This window comes from Triplophysa dalaica, chromosome 17, assembly GCF_015846415.1.
Source record: "Triplophysa dalaica isolate WHDGS20190420 chromosome 17, ASM1584641v1, whole genome shotgun sequence".
In the NCBI taxonomy this organism is placed as follows: domain Eukaryota; kingdom Metazoa; phylum Chordata; class Actinopteri; order Cypriniformes; family Nemacheilidae; genus Triplophysa; species Triplophysa dalaica.
The window spans coordinates 2,900,939-2,917,060 of NC_079558.1; the positions used below are offsets into that span (position 1 = coordinate 2,900,939).

The 16,122-nt window shown below is 37.7% G+C and overlaps 3 protein-coding genes across 4 annotated transcripts in view; 1 reads left to right on the forward strand and 2 right to left on the reverse strand.

Annotated features, from left to right (window-relative positions):
- ndst2b (N-deacetylase/N-sulfotransferase (heparan glucosaminyl) 2b) overlaps positions 1-3,476 on the reverse strand; it is a 52,651-nt gene extending 49,175 nt beyond the window's left edge. For both annotated transcript variants that reach the window (XM_056771289.1, XM_056771288.1), the window contains exon 1: positions 3,360-3,476. The gene's annotated coding sequence lies outside the window, so the exon portion shown is untranslated. The remainder of the gene's footprint in view (positions 1-3,359) is intronic.
- A 787-nt stretch (positions 3,477-4,263) lies between these two features.
- The window catches only part of si:ch73-127m5.1 (neurotrypsin), a 28,830-nt gene continuing 16,971 nt past the window's right edge, over positions 4,264-16,122 (reverse strand). The window contains exons 6-14 of the mRNA XM_056771290.1: positions 15,745-15,892; positions 14,750-14,928; positions 14,421-14,562; positions 12,999-13,210; positions 10,453-10,594; positions 10,054-10,335; positions 9,061-9,183; positions 7,371-7,651; positions 4,264-7,225 (exon numbers count right to left, since the gene is read on the reverse strand). Of these exons, the coding sequence (XP_056627268.1) occupies positions 6,891-7,225; positions 7,371-7,651; positions 9,061-9,183; positions 10,054-10,335; positions 10,453-10,594; positions 12,999-13,210; positions 14,421-14,562; positions 14,750-14,928; positions 15,745-15,892 (1,844 nt within the window). The 3' untranslated portion in view covers positions 4,264-6,890. The remainder of the gene's footprint in view (positions 7,226-7,370; positions 7,652-9,060; positions 9,184-10,053; positions 10,336-10,452; positions 10,595-12,998; positions 13,211-14,420; positions 14,563-14,749; positions 14,929-15,744; positions 15,893-16,122) is intronic.
- LOC130438966 (cannabinoid receptor 1) lies at positions 10,745-12,954 on the forward strand. Its single transcript, XM_056771325.1, has 2 exons — positions 10,745-11,210; positions 11,336-12,954. The coding sequence occupies exons 1-2, from the start codon at positions 11,187-11,189 to the stop codon at positions 12,314-12,316; spliced, it is 1,005 nt and encodes a 334-aa protein (XP_056627303.1). The 5' UTR covers positions 10,745-11,186; the 3' UTR covers positions 12,317-12,954.

Below are 16,122 nucleotides of genomic sequence, written 5' to 3' on the forward strand. Positions count from 1 at the left end.
ACTACTGGCAAAACATTCTGTGGACAGATGAAACCAAAATTGAGTTGTTTGGAAAGAACACACAACGCTATGTGTGGAGAACAAAAGGCACAGCACACCAACATGAAAACCTCATCCCAACTGTGAAATATGGTGGAGGGGGCATCATGGTTTGGGGATGCTTTGCTGCCTCAGGCCCTGGACGGATTACTGTCATCGATGGAAAAATGAATTCCAAAGTTTATCAAGACATTTTGCAGGAAAACTTAAGACCATCTGTCCGCCAACTGAAGCTTAACAGAGGATGGACGATGCAACAGGACAACGATCCAAAGCATAGAAGTAAATCAACAACAGAATGGCTTCAACAGAAGAAAATACGCCTTCTGGAGTGGCCCAGTCAGAGTCCTGACCTCAACCCGACTGAGATGCTGTGGCATGACCTCAAGAGAGCGATTCACACCAGACATCCCAAGAATATTGCTGAACTGAAACACTTTTGTAAAGAGGAATGGTCCAAAATTTCTCCTGACCGTTGTGCAGGTCTGATCTGCAACTATAGGAAACGTTTGGTTGAGGTTATTGCTGCCAAAGGAGGGTCAACCAGTTATTAAACCCAAAGGTTCACATACTTTTTCCACCCTGCACTATGAATGTTTACATGTTGTGTTCAATAAAAACGTGAAAACGTATAATGTTTGTGCGGTATTAGTTTAAGCAGACAGTGTTTCTCTATTGTTGTGACTTAGATGAAGATCAGAACACATTTTATGACCAATTTATGAAGAAATCCAAGTAAGCCCAAAGGGTTCACATACTTTTTCTTTCAACTGTATGTGTGTGTATGTGTGTGTGTGTACTGTGGTACAGATGCAAGTATTATCTTAATGAAAATTTGATATTTATGTATTCGAATTTTACATTTATGTAACATATATAAAAAATGTATATACTCATATATACTTCTTCTACAACTACATATACACGTGTGTATACACATAATTATTCAATAATTTTTGTATATGGTACACACATATATAATGTAAACAAGAAATTTATTTTGCATTTATTAGTTGGGACTTATCGCTTAACATCCCTGTTGTAGGTGTATGCTATTGATAATAGACATTTCTCTAAAATTGTCTTTAAATTTGCCCCAAAAGGTCTCCTAGAGGCATTTGCCCGGTGATGGCCAATTTGATGCCAAAAAAATGTTTTGAAATCAGAGATTTGAAATCAGAGACAGAGTTTAGTTATTGCTATACTGAATTAAAGTGACTATGAGGCCATTAAGCAAAGAGCAACTCTAATTTATCTAATAGATCAAATCTAATACTAATAGCAAAATAAAGTGTAAACAAGTGTTTTGAGAATTCAGTGACTCATGAACTGAAGCAAGTTTCATAGAAATTGGTAAGGACTTCAGCGAACTTTCAGCATTCTAAACCACAAAGAGACCGCTACCACGCCAACCACCCCTTATAAAGCAAGCTGTAATTACTTGAAAAAGCATTGCCTGAAGCCTCAACCATGTTGCCAGTTTAAAAGACAATGACTCACTAAAAAATAATATTACCAGAACATGGGTGTTACATTGAATTTGAGTTCATTAAACAAGCCAAGTCACAAACTGTACAGTACAAACAGACTTCATTCAATCCACTTAATTTGGTACATTGTGTTTTTGACCACGAATCCTGGGGTGGTATCTTAAACAGTTCATAATGACTGCACTTGTCATGCTCCAATAAAGAACATGAACTAAAAGGTGTAGTCCATATTAGATTATAGTTTACTATGTATTAAATATACAGTAATTATAACGTTGAAGGACTATTTTGGAAACCATGGTCATGAGGAATTGTCATTGTAAGAAAAAAAACATATTCCACGAACACAATAGCAATACAGGAAAGAATGCTATTTCTGGGCTAGACTATGCATCACAGAAATAGTAATATCTAATTTATGCAGGCGTGCGTTTGACTGCGCTTAACATGCATCATGTGTATGACAGCTTGGAGGTTGTGGCTGTCCAGGGCAGACAAGATATGCCTACTTAAGCCAGAAGCACGTAAACGTGTACGCAGACACTTTTATTGAACACTGATTAAGCTCTTCATGAAACAAATTGCAGCCTGGAGAACGAAGCCCATGGGCAACAATGTTTAATTATATCTGACTCATCAAGGACATGAATGAGGTACTCGATGTCTGGAGTTTATCTTCAGCTCTCTGACCAGCACTCATTGGATTTCTCACCCCAATGAGAGGCATTAATAGGTTCATTTCAAAGGAAGCGGAAGGTCTTTCATTTCCTTATTCTGCTTCAATAGCCGACTGTAATTACAGAGTCGAAGTTGAAACGTCGAGAAAAAAAAATGACTTTCCCAATTTCACTACAAATGTGCCATCGCTTCGCCAGCAACAGTAGTTATTTCTTTCGAAACTTCAGTGCAGGCTTTTGTTTCTCGCCCTGGAGTCGACCGCATCTATTTTTGAAGAACTGACATCTTATCAATAATACCAATGAGGCATCATTTTGTTCAACCCAAGTCTTGTAAGACATGTGGCAAAAATCACAAAAACTAAAGCAGTGAAACTGTACAACCACAAGCATCAGCAGAACGAGAAACAGGTGATTTCCTAAATAAAGTTAAATTGCCCCCCCCCCAAAAAAAAAATCAGAGCACATTGAAAATATAAAGGTGCTTGGTATTGAAATATGTCATTCTTATGATAGAAAGCCAGCTTCAACACAAAATCTGCAAATATTTACTCTTTGAAAAACACTTCTGATGGGAACAGACTAGATTAAAAACACACAAGGAATTCATCCCACAAACATCTTGGCATAATATCACCAACCACATGTTGACAATACAAAAGACAAAAGCAAACGAGTTTAAACACAACAGGTTGAAGTCACATGGGACTCAATGCATCATATGTGTCCATAGGACAAAAGGTGCAACAGCCTCCTCAATTTTCAATAGTTACAATGGCTTGACACAAACTAAAACTGAAAGAACAAAATCATTTCAAAAGACATATGAACATTTTTAAAAGCCTATTGCAATGACTGGGATTTTAAAGGTCTCGAGAAAACTGTAAACACACAACTTCGCGAACAATAGTACTGTCACTTCTGCATTTACAGTCTATCAACAGAAACAATTGCCCAGTACATAGTTAATCCAGCTGAGCAAACCTGTCCATCTCGTCTCCGTGCTTTGCTCAAGGCATCAGGCGCGATGTTTCTGCATCTATCGCACTGCCACATCGCACTGAAGTCAATGCCATATGTTTATGTGTACGTTTCTAACGCAAACAGACACGCGCATTACGCACAACACACGATAAGTCGCGCATATACGTACCCCTTCAAATGTCCACTTTAAGAGGGGTTGGCCCATACGTGGATCCAAATCATTCGCACATTATAGAAAGAACTTTGCGCCGATATCGGGCGAGCGCATCCCGTGCCGCTCGCGTCTTTCCGCCATCTTCAGCTAGAGCTGAATGAGCGCGAGCAGCTGATAGGCGCGCGCTCGGAGCTCTTGGGCGCGCGGGGAGGATTGTTCGGGAACATCTTGAAGTTGTGTGTGCTACAAATGACAACGGGTTTACAACAGTCATCATAGTTTATTTAAAACTATATAATTAATGTTGATTTCGAACACTGTATCACAAACATTTGTCACACAAACAATATCCTAATTACAATTTCTCTTTGTTACAAAAATCGCCTTTAAAATATGTGCAATACCTTTTGCGTCTTGGCCATTTCTTTAATTGTTTTGTGTTACAAAACTATCTATCTTAAATGCAATAGCTTTTGGCCAAAACGCGTGTTTATGCAGGAATTTGATCTATTATCATTAACTCAGTTTCGATTCACGTGCAATAAAGCAAAGAAATGTCCATTGTAATTTTTTGAAGAACTTGTCAACATAATAAAACAGTGGTTATTTGGTATTATATACCAGGTTCTAAAATAGCAAAAGTAATGAATACTCTATATATAGTATTTTTGTGGTTACATGCAGTAGTAAATCTTTATGAGGGAAATTTTGAAGCACCATGGATTACATCTGCTGAAAGTATAAATATTTAAATTTATATTTTAGTTTGTGGCTAATATTCTGTTTTTTAATGTTAATTTGCACACTGTCTTCCTAACTAAATGAAATAACAAATGGAGACATCCAAAGCACTTCTTGCAGTGGTTCAACTTGCTTCGGTGTGCAATAAGGTCTTGTGTCTTACTGTAAAACATTTGAATGACACAAGAAGAGGTCACTTTATTTTGGCACTTGTCACACATGAAAATATTCAAAGCATTTTTACAGAAAATATGACTTGGTAATGACTGAAAACATCATAAACACACAAATAGATGCTTGCATGACATGCAACAGACATAAACCCCTTCACACTCCCAATGTATAGAGAGACCCACGACAAAGAGTCCCTAAGCTCAGATGCTGTCACTGGCCACTTTATACGGTCTCACGGGAGGCCAGTGTACTTTACATTTTAGGATGGCTTTTGAAGATCAGGCAAAAAACACAAAGAGAAATTAAACTTTAGAAGGAAGGAGTTCGAAAGACAGTCCCGTTTCCATATAATACATCTCCACTCCTACTAGTCCCACGGAAGTAAAAAAGAAGTACTTTGAAATATGAGCTCTTCCTCAAAATCCATCATTGAATGTATAGGCCTGCTGGTTCTTATGGCAATCAAATATATTGCAGGCCTATCAGAAGGCATGGCTCCACTTACATTAAGAGCATATAAATAATATATGGCTGTTAACTAATTCAGCAGGCAGATTATTAAAATAATTTGTATGACATTATGCATTAATAATAAAGCAGGCAGAACATAAGTTTTTAATGTTACAGTAAGAGCTTGCTTTTAGAAGTGAATCTTACAGTAAACCTTGCCTGTGTTTCATGGTGTGCAGATGTTTGTTGTGACAGTGAATAGTTTACATGTTAAGGAACATAAAAATGGAGGATACTGGCCATACAAAAAAAACAGTCTTTTTTTTAAGTCATATTTTGCAGTGAGATAACAACACAGATGTGCATCTAGTCAAATTTTCACCATTTCCACTAATTTTATTTAGGATTATTTTCTTAGCCATGTTTCATCAATTGTGATGTCACTTCCTATTTGCCTACTGTCACTATGTCCAATGTTGATCAGCCCTTGTCACTTACATTTTCTCTGTGACACAAGAATGTAAAATCTTTACATCGTAAAACAATTCTGAAGTAATTTCTGGACAAATGAATTATCAGGAATTCTATTGAGAAACAGATTGAAGAGCATTTTCTCTATACAGTACAAAACAGAATGGATCTCCTTTTAAGTAAAAAAACACAATATCGCCACCCACTGGATAAAAACACACCGTTCACAACAAAAGAACAGAGACAGATGCTACAAAATATAAGAACACAGACATTTAACATTTAAGTTGTAGACACTGTCCTATATTAGAAATGAGAAACCCTCTTGATCTACACCCTTGTGAAACCATCATTATCAATTATCATACTTCATTTACATAATGACACATCGTATCAAATCACCATTACAAACTGATTCAAATAGCCCATAAAATAAAAGTCACGTTAGGCAATTTGCACTTCATTATTGATCATGTTATACATCACTCGCTCTAGATTTCACCCCTGGGAGAGGCGAAATTGCAATTATTAATCGCAATAATGCATGTACATTGCATTAAAACACCATTACAGACTAAACCAAACTGATCAAAAGACAAAAGTCACGTTAGGCTATTCGCTATTATGATTCTAAAATGCCACCTAAGCCCTAAACGTCTACTGAGATTAAAATCAACATTTACAGAGTCTTTGATTTTTGAGCGTAGCACGTAAATGAATGTGAAGAGCTTAATATTAATGTCATGATATAAAAACAAGGCTTCAAAATAATGTTGCACTTTCACACTACATGTATAGAAGACTTATGGCTTTAAAGGCAAGTAAAAAAAATTCCTGTGCGATTTATGGGGACTGTTTCTAAATGTCTAATTCACAACACCGAGTCTGAGCATTCTGTTAAATAAAAGACGCAGAACCCCCAGAGGAATCCATTCAGTTTTCTTCTGCGGCAAAACCACAAGATAAGAACTGAACCTGCTTGTGCAGAGCTTATGCTACCTTTCTCTACCATGCAGAAGGCTTGGGCAGCTGCACTGAATGGCTTTTGAATACGATACATACATAAACATGCACTGCAGCCTCTGGACAGCACTACGATTTAAATGCACAATATAAATCGGCCAATTCTTTTGAAGGTACAGTTCAACCAAAAATGAGAAGTCTGTCATCATTTGCTAACCTACGTGTTCACCTTTATTCTCTTTTCATATTTCATTCATATATATTCAAACTGTGCATGCCATCATTTGTAACCTCAGACAAAATCATCAATGACAATTGGTCACAGCTGATGTGTTTTAGTTGAATGAATAAGTATATAAAAATCTGAAAAAAATGTATGATGGCCAGCACATTCCTTCACATGTTGTGCTCCATTAAAGAAAGAGTAAATGATGACTGAACATTCGATTTTTGGTGAACTGTTCCTTTAACATCACACTGGTCGTTCTATCTACATTGTCATAGATGTACGAAACCTTTCACAGACACTACATGTCTTTCTGAGAGCGAGAAAAAGATTCTAATCTCTAAATGCTAAAGACTACCTACAGTTGAACTGTACAGATTGGGATTAGATTCAGGGCTTTCGCAGAGGGCAGGGAGGTCGAAGCGTAGAGCAGAATGATGTCGAACATTTTCAAACTCCTGTTTCTCCATCAAAGAGTCCTGTTGCTCAGAAGTGTCACGCGCGGACGGTTTCAGGAAGATTTAGTGCTGGAGAGGAGCGGTGCTGTGCGTGACCTGTTCGATCCACGGCAGGTAACGGCTGACCCGTGAATATACACCTGGGTACGAGGGGTCACCGCAGCCGTGACCCCAGGAAATGACCCCTGTGAGTACCCAGCGCCCTGCCTCACCCTGACACACTAACGGACCCCCGCTGTCACCTTGGCAGCTGTCGCCATGCTTTCGGAGGTCAGAGGTCATGGTGCCAGCACACAGCATGTCGTGGCTGGTGAAACGCTCACCGTAGCGCTTCTTGCATTGCCACGGGGGCAAAAGAGGGACCCAGGCTTGGAGGAGAGTGTTAGGATGGTCTGTGTCTGGAAAAAAGAAAAAACATCATTGTCATCATAACATGGGAAGACGTTTTTATACTGTTGTATGCAGCACAACTAAAGGATCTAAGATTTTTTATTAAATATGTTAAAGTATATTTTGAAATGAATGCACAATAAGAGCAGTTACCAGTCACTCCCCAGCCGGTGATGACACACGACCCAGGTCTCTTGCCCCACTTGCTGCCAGGTGCGGGTAGGCAGGCAGCGTTCGTGTGGGGATTAAAGGCCACGCACTTTCCCTCCGTCCCCTTCAGCCGGATCAGAGCCACGTCATGCTCCCAGCTCTCTGTTCGATACTTCTTGTGCACCTGGATGCGCTCTGGAGAAAGCACACGCTCAAAGTCGTCCTGCTCCTGCGTATGGTAATCGCCGAGCTTCACCAAGTACCGAGAGGTGTCACTTCCAAAACTGAGATAAGAAAAAATGTGGTGCATTTCTTTAGTATACTTTCAATTTACAGTATATACATTATAAATAGTCATATATAGAAGGTTTTCTTTGGAGACATGCCCCAAAGTTAACTTCCGGTCTTTGTTTGTTTTTCGGGCTGGCTAGTGGCTAATAATATAACTATTTATATTTTATTTTATTTATATTCATTTTTATTTTATTGTATAATAATTGTATTAAATAAACATTTTGTTCAATTTTATTGTTAATTGTTAATAATTTATTTTCAATTAACAGTTGAATGGTTTGTGTAAATCTATCGTATTTGAGTTTAGCCAAGTAACAGTTCTTCTACTGGCAACCCAAAATAATACGGGCTAGGCATACTTTAAACTTGCTAGCTAATGTAATTTACTTATTGTTTATTTAGATTATTATCAAAAATAACCTACAGGGACTCTCTTCTTTGCGGATGTGTACAGGAAGTTAAATTTGGACCACAAAAGCTTGACGTTGTTGCTTTGAAACCGTCTATGCAGTAGTTAATGCACATAATATACAGCAAATGTTTATTCAAGGCTAATCACTCATGCACAGAAATATTTATAATACTGTAAATATAATATTTACTTGTATGTTTAAATTATATAGATGTACATACATACACATGTGTTCATTATATCCATGTAAAGTAAGTCATATAATATATATACACGTATATTTACATTTATTATTTCATATGGGTCTTATGCATACATTTTTTGAAATTGAGATCTTTACATAATCTGAAAGCTGAATAAATACGCTTTCTACTGATGTATGAGTTGTAACTCTGGATTCTGAGAGTGCTGAAAAATCAAAATATTGAGAAAATTGCTTTTGAAGTTAATCAGAGGCACTGTGGCATGCGATCCATTTACAAAAATAAAGTTTTTATATATTTAAATTAGGAAATTTACTAAATATCTTCATGGAACGTGATCTTTACTTAATATCCTAATGATATTTGGCATAAAAGAAAAATCGATAATTTTGACGCATACAATGTATTTTTGTCTTTTACTTAAAATGTTCTCGTGCTACTAAAGACTGGTTTTGTAATCTAGGGTCACATATTACATGCTCTTCTATCTATCCAAAGCGATGTCCAAACGAGGAAGCATTTATCATTTTATAATAATTGCCAACACTAAGCGTTGTTTACCAAGTCATGTTTACAAGTATATGTATAATTGATTGAATGGAATTCTGTCAGCATCATAAAACGTTTGTAAGAATATTTAACATTAATTTTCAATTATAAACATATGTTTAAATATATTTGTGAATAGTTTGCAATTTGTATAATTATCATTTTTATAAAGAGTCTTTAAATGTATGCGTTTCAAATTAGATACTGCTGAGACACCAGCAGGTGTCTCTCTTACCGTTTAAAGCAGTGAGCTGCTGTGAGCAGCCAGCAGGAGTTTATCAGAGTAGCTCCACATAGAGGATGATTCCCTTTCGACTGAGATTTGAGCCATAGAGACGCCTGCCAGGGCCAGTCACCCCTGTGGGGTACACATATGTGCACACATACACACAAACATTCACATGAAAACACAAACAGTGAGGATAAAGATTGAGAAGTGAATACTGTACATTCCCTTTTTAGAAAGCACTTGGTGTGAGTCATCAGTATTTTTAGACCTAGGTAATATGCATAGACGAAAAGCCATTAAAATATAATTTTGATATCAAAATACTTTCGCATATACCAGCTAAATATGCAAAAGAAACGAAGCTATATTTGTAGAATCATTTTTCTAAATAAGACTATGACAAAAAATCAAACCTTGTTCTTTGAGAGCATATTAAAGGGATAAAAAAGATAAACATACTGTAATTTACTCACTCTCACGTTATTCCAAACCTGTATGAGACTTTTTATAAATCCTATTGAAGAGCATTGCTAACCACTACATTTGCATTATAGATGTACATAGTGTATATTTCATAGTTTATGTTCCAACCCAATGCAGCATAGTTTTATTCACTTCTGCAGCATATCCTCAGTTTGATTTTATTTATGTTTGTGTGTGTGGCACTTGTTCTGGCATTCACTGTGGATAGCAAAGTAGGAATTTCACTGTACAGGTAAACTTATTTCCTCATTGTACATATGACAATAAACACTTTGTATCTTGAAACTAACTAAAAAACATCAGCATTGGCCCTTCCGTTGACTCAACACAAAACCATTGAGACATTTACAGGTCACATACAGGTTTTGACACGATGGCGAAATTTTTATTTTTGGATCAACTATCCCTTAAATCAGGCGCTTTCAAAATTATTTAATATTAAAAAATAAAATTGGGGAAGTATGCAAAAACAAATGAAAAGGACTCAACCGCTGTAACATTTTCATGACTGCATACCTGACCGATTTATATCCTCCCACAATCCTCTTGCTGCGTCTCTCAGCGCCAGCCCTCAAACCACAGGTGAGTGTGCCCACCACAGCTATATCAGCTTCCGGCTCGGGCAGATAATCGCACATTACACCTGCATCCTGCCCGTTCTTACACACGTGGCTTTCTTGTCCTTTAGCAGGGCACTCTCCGAGAAACGACTCCTTCCCTGTGCACCTCACATTGGTTAGTTGGATGGTCCCCTTCCCTGCTCCGAAATAACCCATCGGGCGGGCTTTGGCCACCCCGCTGTCATAAAGATTTTTTTTTAAAACTTTTTCTCTATTAGGCAGCTTATCATTGTTCAGCATGCTAGACATAATTGCAAACATTCTTTGTATTTGAAGTTAAGACATGGACACATACGTGAATCCAAGCTGTCTGCAGACGATGGCAGCATTGACATCATTCCAGCCACGTTCGCAGACTCCGCCCCACTCGCCGTTGAGAAACACCTCCACCCTGCCCTCCTTCCTGTTGTCGCCGCCTGCCAATCGTACCAGTGGCCCTAAAACCACAAACATGGCTTAAATTCATCAGAACTGAGCATTCTTGCACAGGGTAACAAAAATGAACAGTCAAACAAATATATGTCACACACACCACTTTTCACCCTGTAAAGTTTTCTGCATGAGCCACCACACTTACCACAGTTTTCTTACCACAAAACAAAATCCATCAACTATGTGAAAAAGAAAACGTGAATTATGGTTGCAAATGTCAAGCAAAGCATTGAATAGCCAAAAATCGATTTAAAATCCACCCCTTGGTAATTGCAATTTCACAGAAGATGAACAGATATCGCAAGAGCATTCGTAAGCTGTAATGAATGTGGAAGTGCGTGATATGTTTCCACTCCAGAAGACTCTATAGGCTGTTGGATGCACATATATCCATGCATCAAAGAATTAGTAAAGATGACGGAATGGGCACCACTAAAGAGAAAAACAGACACAAAGATGAGTCACGTCGATTTTAGGTTAATCAGTTAGTTAAAAGTGCACACCGCAGATGCCTGGTCTCACACTCAAAGGAAATGACTCAGAGTTTGAGTGCCACAAAGTTTAAACAGACCAAACGACAGAGGAACTTTAAGGAGGATGTGCAATTCACCACTTGAACAGGTCGGTTAAATATTACATAATATATTACAACAACAAACTGTGGCGGTTTTTCGTCTAGTCTATGCGTTAAGCAATATCAGTAAACTTTCAAAATCTAAGATAAAGGATGTTGTTTTTTTCTCCAGATACACAAACTTGAGAACCCACTGGAAATGACAAACCGTAGCTGTAACCTGAGCGACTACATGGTGCTGAACGAAGCCGAGAAAGTGGCCATAGGCACAATCTGTATCCTCTCTGCACCCTTCATCCTCCTAGCAAATATTCTCGTTCTGGTGGGGATAGTTTGTTCATCGAACCTGCGGCAACATCCATCATACCTGTTTATGGGCAACTTGGCACTGGCTGACACAATCGCTTGCTGTGTTTTTACCACTATCTTCCTGAGTTTCCACCTCCGTAGTCCGGACACCTCCTCGTACCGTTACCTCTTCCAACTGGGAGGCGTGACGGTGGCGTTCACGACCTCCGTGGGGAGTCTGCTTCTGATGGCAGTAGACCGCTATCACATCATCTACAAGCCTTTCAACTATAAAGTCCAGGTGAAACGAAGAAAAGCTCTGGTAGGGACGCTGGCATTATGGGTTGTGTCGATTTTTGTTGCCTTCCTTCCTCTGATGGGTTGGAAATGTGTGACCTGTCAATCATGTTCCAAACTGTTTCCTTACGTCGATCGGTACTACCTGGCATTTTGGGCCGTTCTGGTTCTGGCGGTGCTTGTGCTTATTTTGGCTGCCTATGGGGTCATAGTCTGGAAAGCCCACAAACACGATGCAAACATGGACATGGAACATCAAGGAAAAGCACGTATGCGTGTGGATATTCATTTGGCGAAGACTTTTAGCTTTATTGTACTGACTCTGTTGGTTTGTTGGCTCCCTGTTCTTTCTTTCATGATGCTAGATGTGGTTTCAGGAAGGATTTCGAAATTGCACCGAAGGGCGTTTGCTTTCTGCAGTCTGCTGTGTTTGGTGAACTCTGGCATAAATCCGCTGCTTTACACACTGCGTTGCCGTGAGCTGCGTATTGCACTTGCTTCATTGTGGGATGGTTTACGGAGATGGAGCAGTTTGTGTTGGAGCAACACCTCATCCGATAGAAATTGATTTATATATCACCCAAGCCATCCAATCAATATCTGACACAATATACAGAACGCTAGCTCACATATAAAACTTACCAATGCTTTAACTAAAAACAGAAAATCTGTTCTTCATTGATAAAGTAAATAATGTGTAAAATATATATACATAATACATATAATACATATAATACATATTTTATAATAGCATATACAATAACATTTTTAGACCTAGGTAATATGCATAGACGAAAAGCCATTAAAATGTAATTTTAAGATGACATTTTTTTTTTTTTAGGTGAACTGTCCCTTTAAAAGTGGAATTTGTCACCTTAAATGTCACTGACACCTAAAATGTTCAATCTCTTTTGATAATAGACTTTAGATTGAAACAATATTTCCGGTGGGGAAAAAATCCTGTTGTGTAATGTTACATCGTAAAATGTCAAATCCAGCGAGGTGGTCTACACAAGATTCTATTGAAATTCAAATGGAAGTTTTGATCAATAAAAGCCAGCGCTTTGAAAGCGACAATAGCTGACCTTATTTATTCTAAACCACTGTCAACAGGTGACATTTAAATCCCTTCTGAATATCACAGAGGGTCAACGCAATGCAGAAAAGTCTATCAGCAAAACGTATCTCGACCTCACTCAAACCCGTACACGCAAACATTGTTTATCTTTGTATGTGCAAAAATAACGTACCAGTAGTTTCTGGAGCTAGTGGGACCTCATTGTTTTCTGCCCTGTGGCAGCGTATTCCAACATCTTCATTGTGTGAGCAGTCATGCCGACCCCAAACGCCATGTTTACACTCCAGCAAAGAGGCTTCGCTACCCTCACACTCCACATCATCCAACAGAATCAGTCCCGTTCCTTCTCCAAACACTCCAGTTGGCACAACCTCTGCACTGCCCCTATACACACACAAACACACACATGCGCTCAGGGCATAAACTTAATATAAAGTAGAAACAATCACATACTTGAAATAAAATCATATTGTAATACAAAACATTAAAAGACTAAACACCTACGTACACAAATGTTCAAAACATTTGAAACACTTGACTTAAATGTTGCTCACATCTTAAAAAATCTTTTAATCTGAAGGTGTATGTTTAAAGGTTGGAAATTACTTGTAGACAAAAATATAAGTGTGGAAAACAGTAATTTCTTTCATTATTTTTTATTTTTGTTTTAAAATAGATGTATTGTTTAATTATTAAATGAATTATTAAATACATTATTAATTTATATATTTAATTATTGGACCACTTGGACCACTTGGCATTGATAATGAAGAAAAAACTGTCGATAAGAGCCCACAAAAGAAGGAAATATTTTATATTTTAAATGCTTCCCAGGTTGAGTCCCCAAGAAACTGGCTGATGTAATGCCAAGTATGACTCGCAATGTATATTCAAAGAGTTTGAAGATGCTAGAATATAAGAGTTTTGATTTCTTCTGGATGGTTTTAGTCAAAGCATCATAGTTTACTTTTATTTTATTTTTAATGTTTCAAATCTTGTGAAGGTTAGTGTAGGTTACTTACCATATATACTATAAGAAAGCAACATTTAAAAAAAAAACTACTATAAAACTAACTTCAAGATAGTTTTCAAATTAATTTCATAAAATTCATTCTTGAGTTTTAAGGTTTACCAGCCTGAACTCTATGAAATTATTAATTTGTATGAAGCTATAATATAACACCACCCTAACTGACACTGGCGCAGAAGCATATTGCACTAAAACGTACAAATGAGACTTGTAAAATAGTTACAAATTGCCATATAATTGTGTTTGGTTAAGCTGAAATGAAATACTTACATTAAAAGGGTTAAATAAAGAAAAATAAATTAAGCAATAATCTGAACAACTATCTGAAACCAACAGTGTGTTATCAACATTTTCTGTGAAAAGTTTAATAGGAAAAATACCATGAATTATTTGTTTGTTTTGTAACCTTTTCAACATCTCAAAACTGTATTCATTTTTTTGCTGAAATCAATCTAATAAAACCAGATTTTCCAAGTGGTCACAGACTGTTAGATCCCACTGTCTACTCAAATAACACACTGAGGTGATGCATAACATAATACAGTCATGATGAAAGAGTTTCACCTGAATCCAAGCTGTCTACAGACCACCTGTGCGTGCTGCTCATTCCAGCTGTCATCACACACTGTGCCCCAGTCCCCGGAGTGATAGACCTCCAGACGACCCTCCCATGGGTTATCACCATCTACCAGTCTCACCACCCCATCTGAATACATAATACATAGACACATGTGCAAACACACAGTAAATATCACAAAGTATACTACTTGTATAATTGCACAATACCATACATGTACATGTACATGCATTCAGCAAATGATTTCATCCAAAGCAGCATACTATACCTTTAGTTTTCATGCAATTTTATGCAAGTCTATGCATCAAGTAAATACCTGTGTAGGGGTTGCATGACACCCCGGCATCTTCCATATGATCACAGTTGTGTTGTTCCCATCCACTGTGACGGCACTCATCCAGTGAAAGCTCATTGCCTGTGCACTGCACTGCGTCCAACTGGATCGGCCCACTGCCCTGCCCAAAATGAGCCCATGACCAGGCCTTGGGAATGCCACTGAACACAAAGACATACATAGAATAAAAACACATATCTTTGTCCAAGGCAGAGTGTATGAAATTTTGCAATTCAGAATCGTCAACATTTCCACCACTTTCTACTATTTTACTCGGAGTCTACAACGTTTTTGTGAACTGGTGTTGGTTTATTACTACATGTTTAATTATGCAACACCCTTGTTTAAAAACACAGTTTCCTCTTCAATGAAACAGAGAAGTTGCATGAAATGAAAAAAAGAAGAAGTTGAGCTCTTGCATAAGTGCATGCTTTTTTTAGCAGTCAGACAATGTCATTTACAGCAATATATTCATGAGTCTGTTAACTTTGCTTTCTACTATGTTAATAAACGTAACAAAACAAACCGAAAACTAATGCACTTCTTCAAAATGACTCTTACATAAGATATTTTTTACCATCACACCAACACTTTATCCGACATCTTTAATGTAGCAGTAAGTGAACCCGTGCGCATCATCTCTGCAGTGTAAGTCTACACTTGAGTGCCATCTCACTGTTTTCATTCTCTGTAACTCATATTATGATGGAGATGGTGTAACAGAGCAAAAATTACAAGGATGCAAAATAAATAAGTGAAACTTCTTCTCATAGAGATGAGAAACTCTTCTACCCTCTGGGATAAGAAAAATCTTGAATGTTTTCATGAAGCCTGCTACCAAATGCAAAAAAAATGCAAAAGGCATTTAGAAATGATTGCAGCTAGAAGCACAAAGTAATCTCTTTCACCATCTGCTGAGTATATTTGAGCATTTATTTTATCACTTTATTCATGTTATAAGTGTAGTGAAACCTTACCCCAGTCCGAGCTGCCTGCAGACCACCTCGGCATCCATGTCGTCCCATTGATCATCGCAGACGGTACCCCAGCGTCCCTCATGGAAGACCTCCACACGACCCTCAAAGTCTTCCTCTCCTCCTACCAACCGCAGCGATGGTCCATTGCCTGCGCAAGCAAACCAAAGAGTCATGACCCAAAACCACAAATTAATCCATATTTGTAGAAATATAGACACTCAGTACAAATTGAATAATGTCTATAATATTGTAATGTACTGCACAGAATTTTGCACAGTACTATATGTGCTAAAATAAATGACTTAATAATGGGAAAAACATGGTCATGGCCAATAACAGCTCAGAACAGACAGAAAGTCTAATAGTTCACCCAAAAAT

What these genes read in the sequence shown, in the direction of transcription:
- LOC130438966 (XM_056771325.1), top strand. Translation starts at nt 11,187, where the DNA reads ATGTGCAATTCACCACTTGAACAG. An exon ending in GCAATTCACCACTTGAACAG is followed by an intron (nt 11,211 to 11,335) that starts GTCGGTTAAATA and finishes TTTTTTCTCCAG; the next exon opens with ATACACAAACTTGAGAACCC.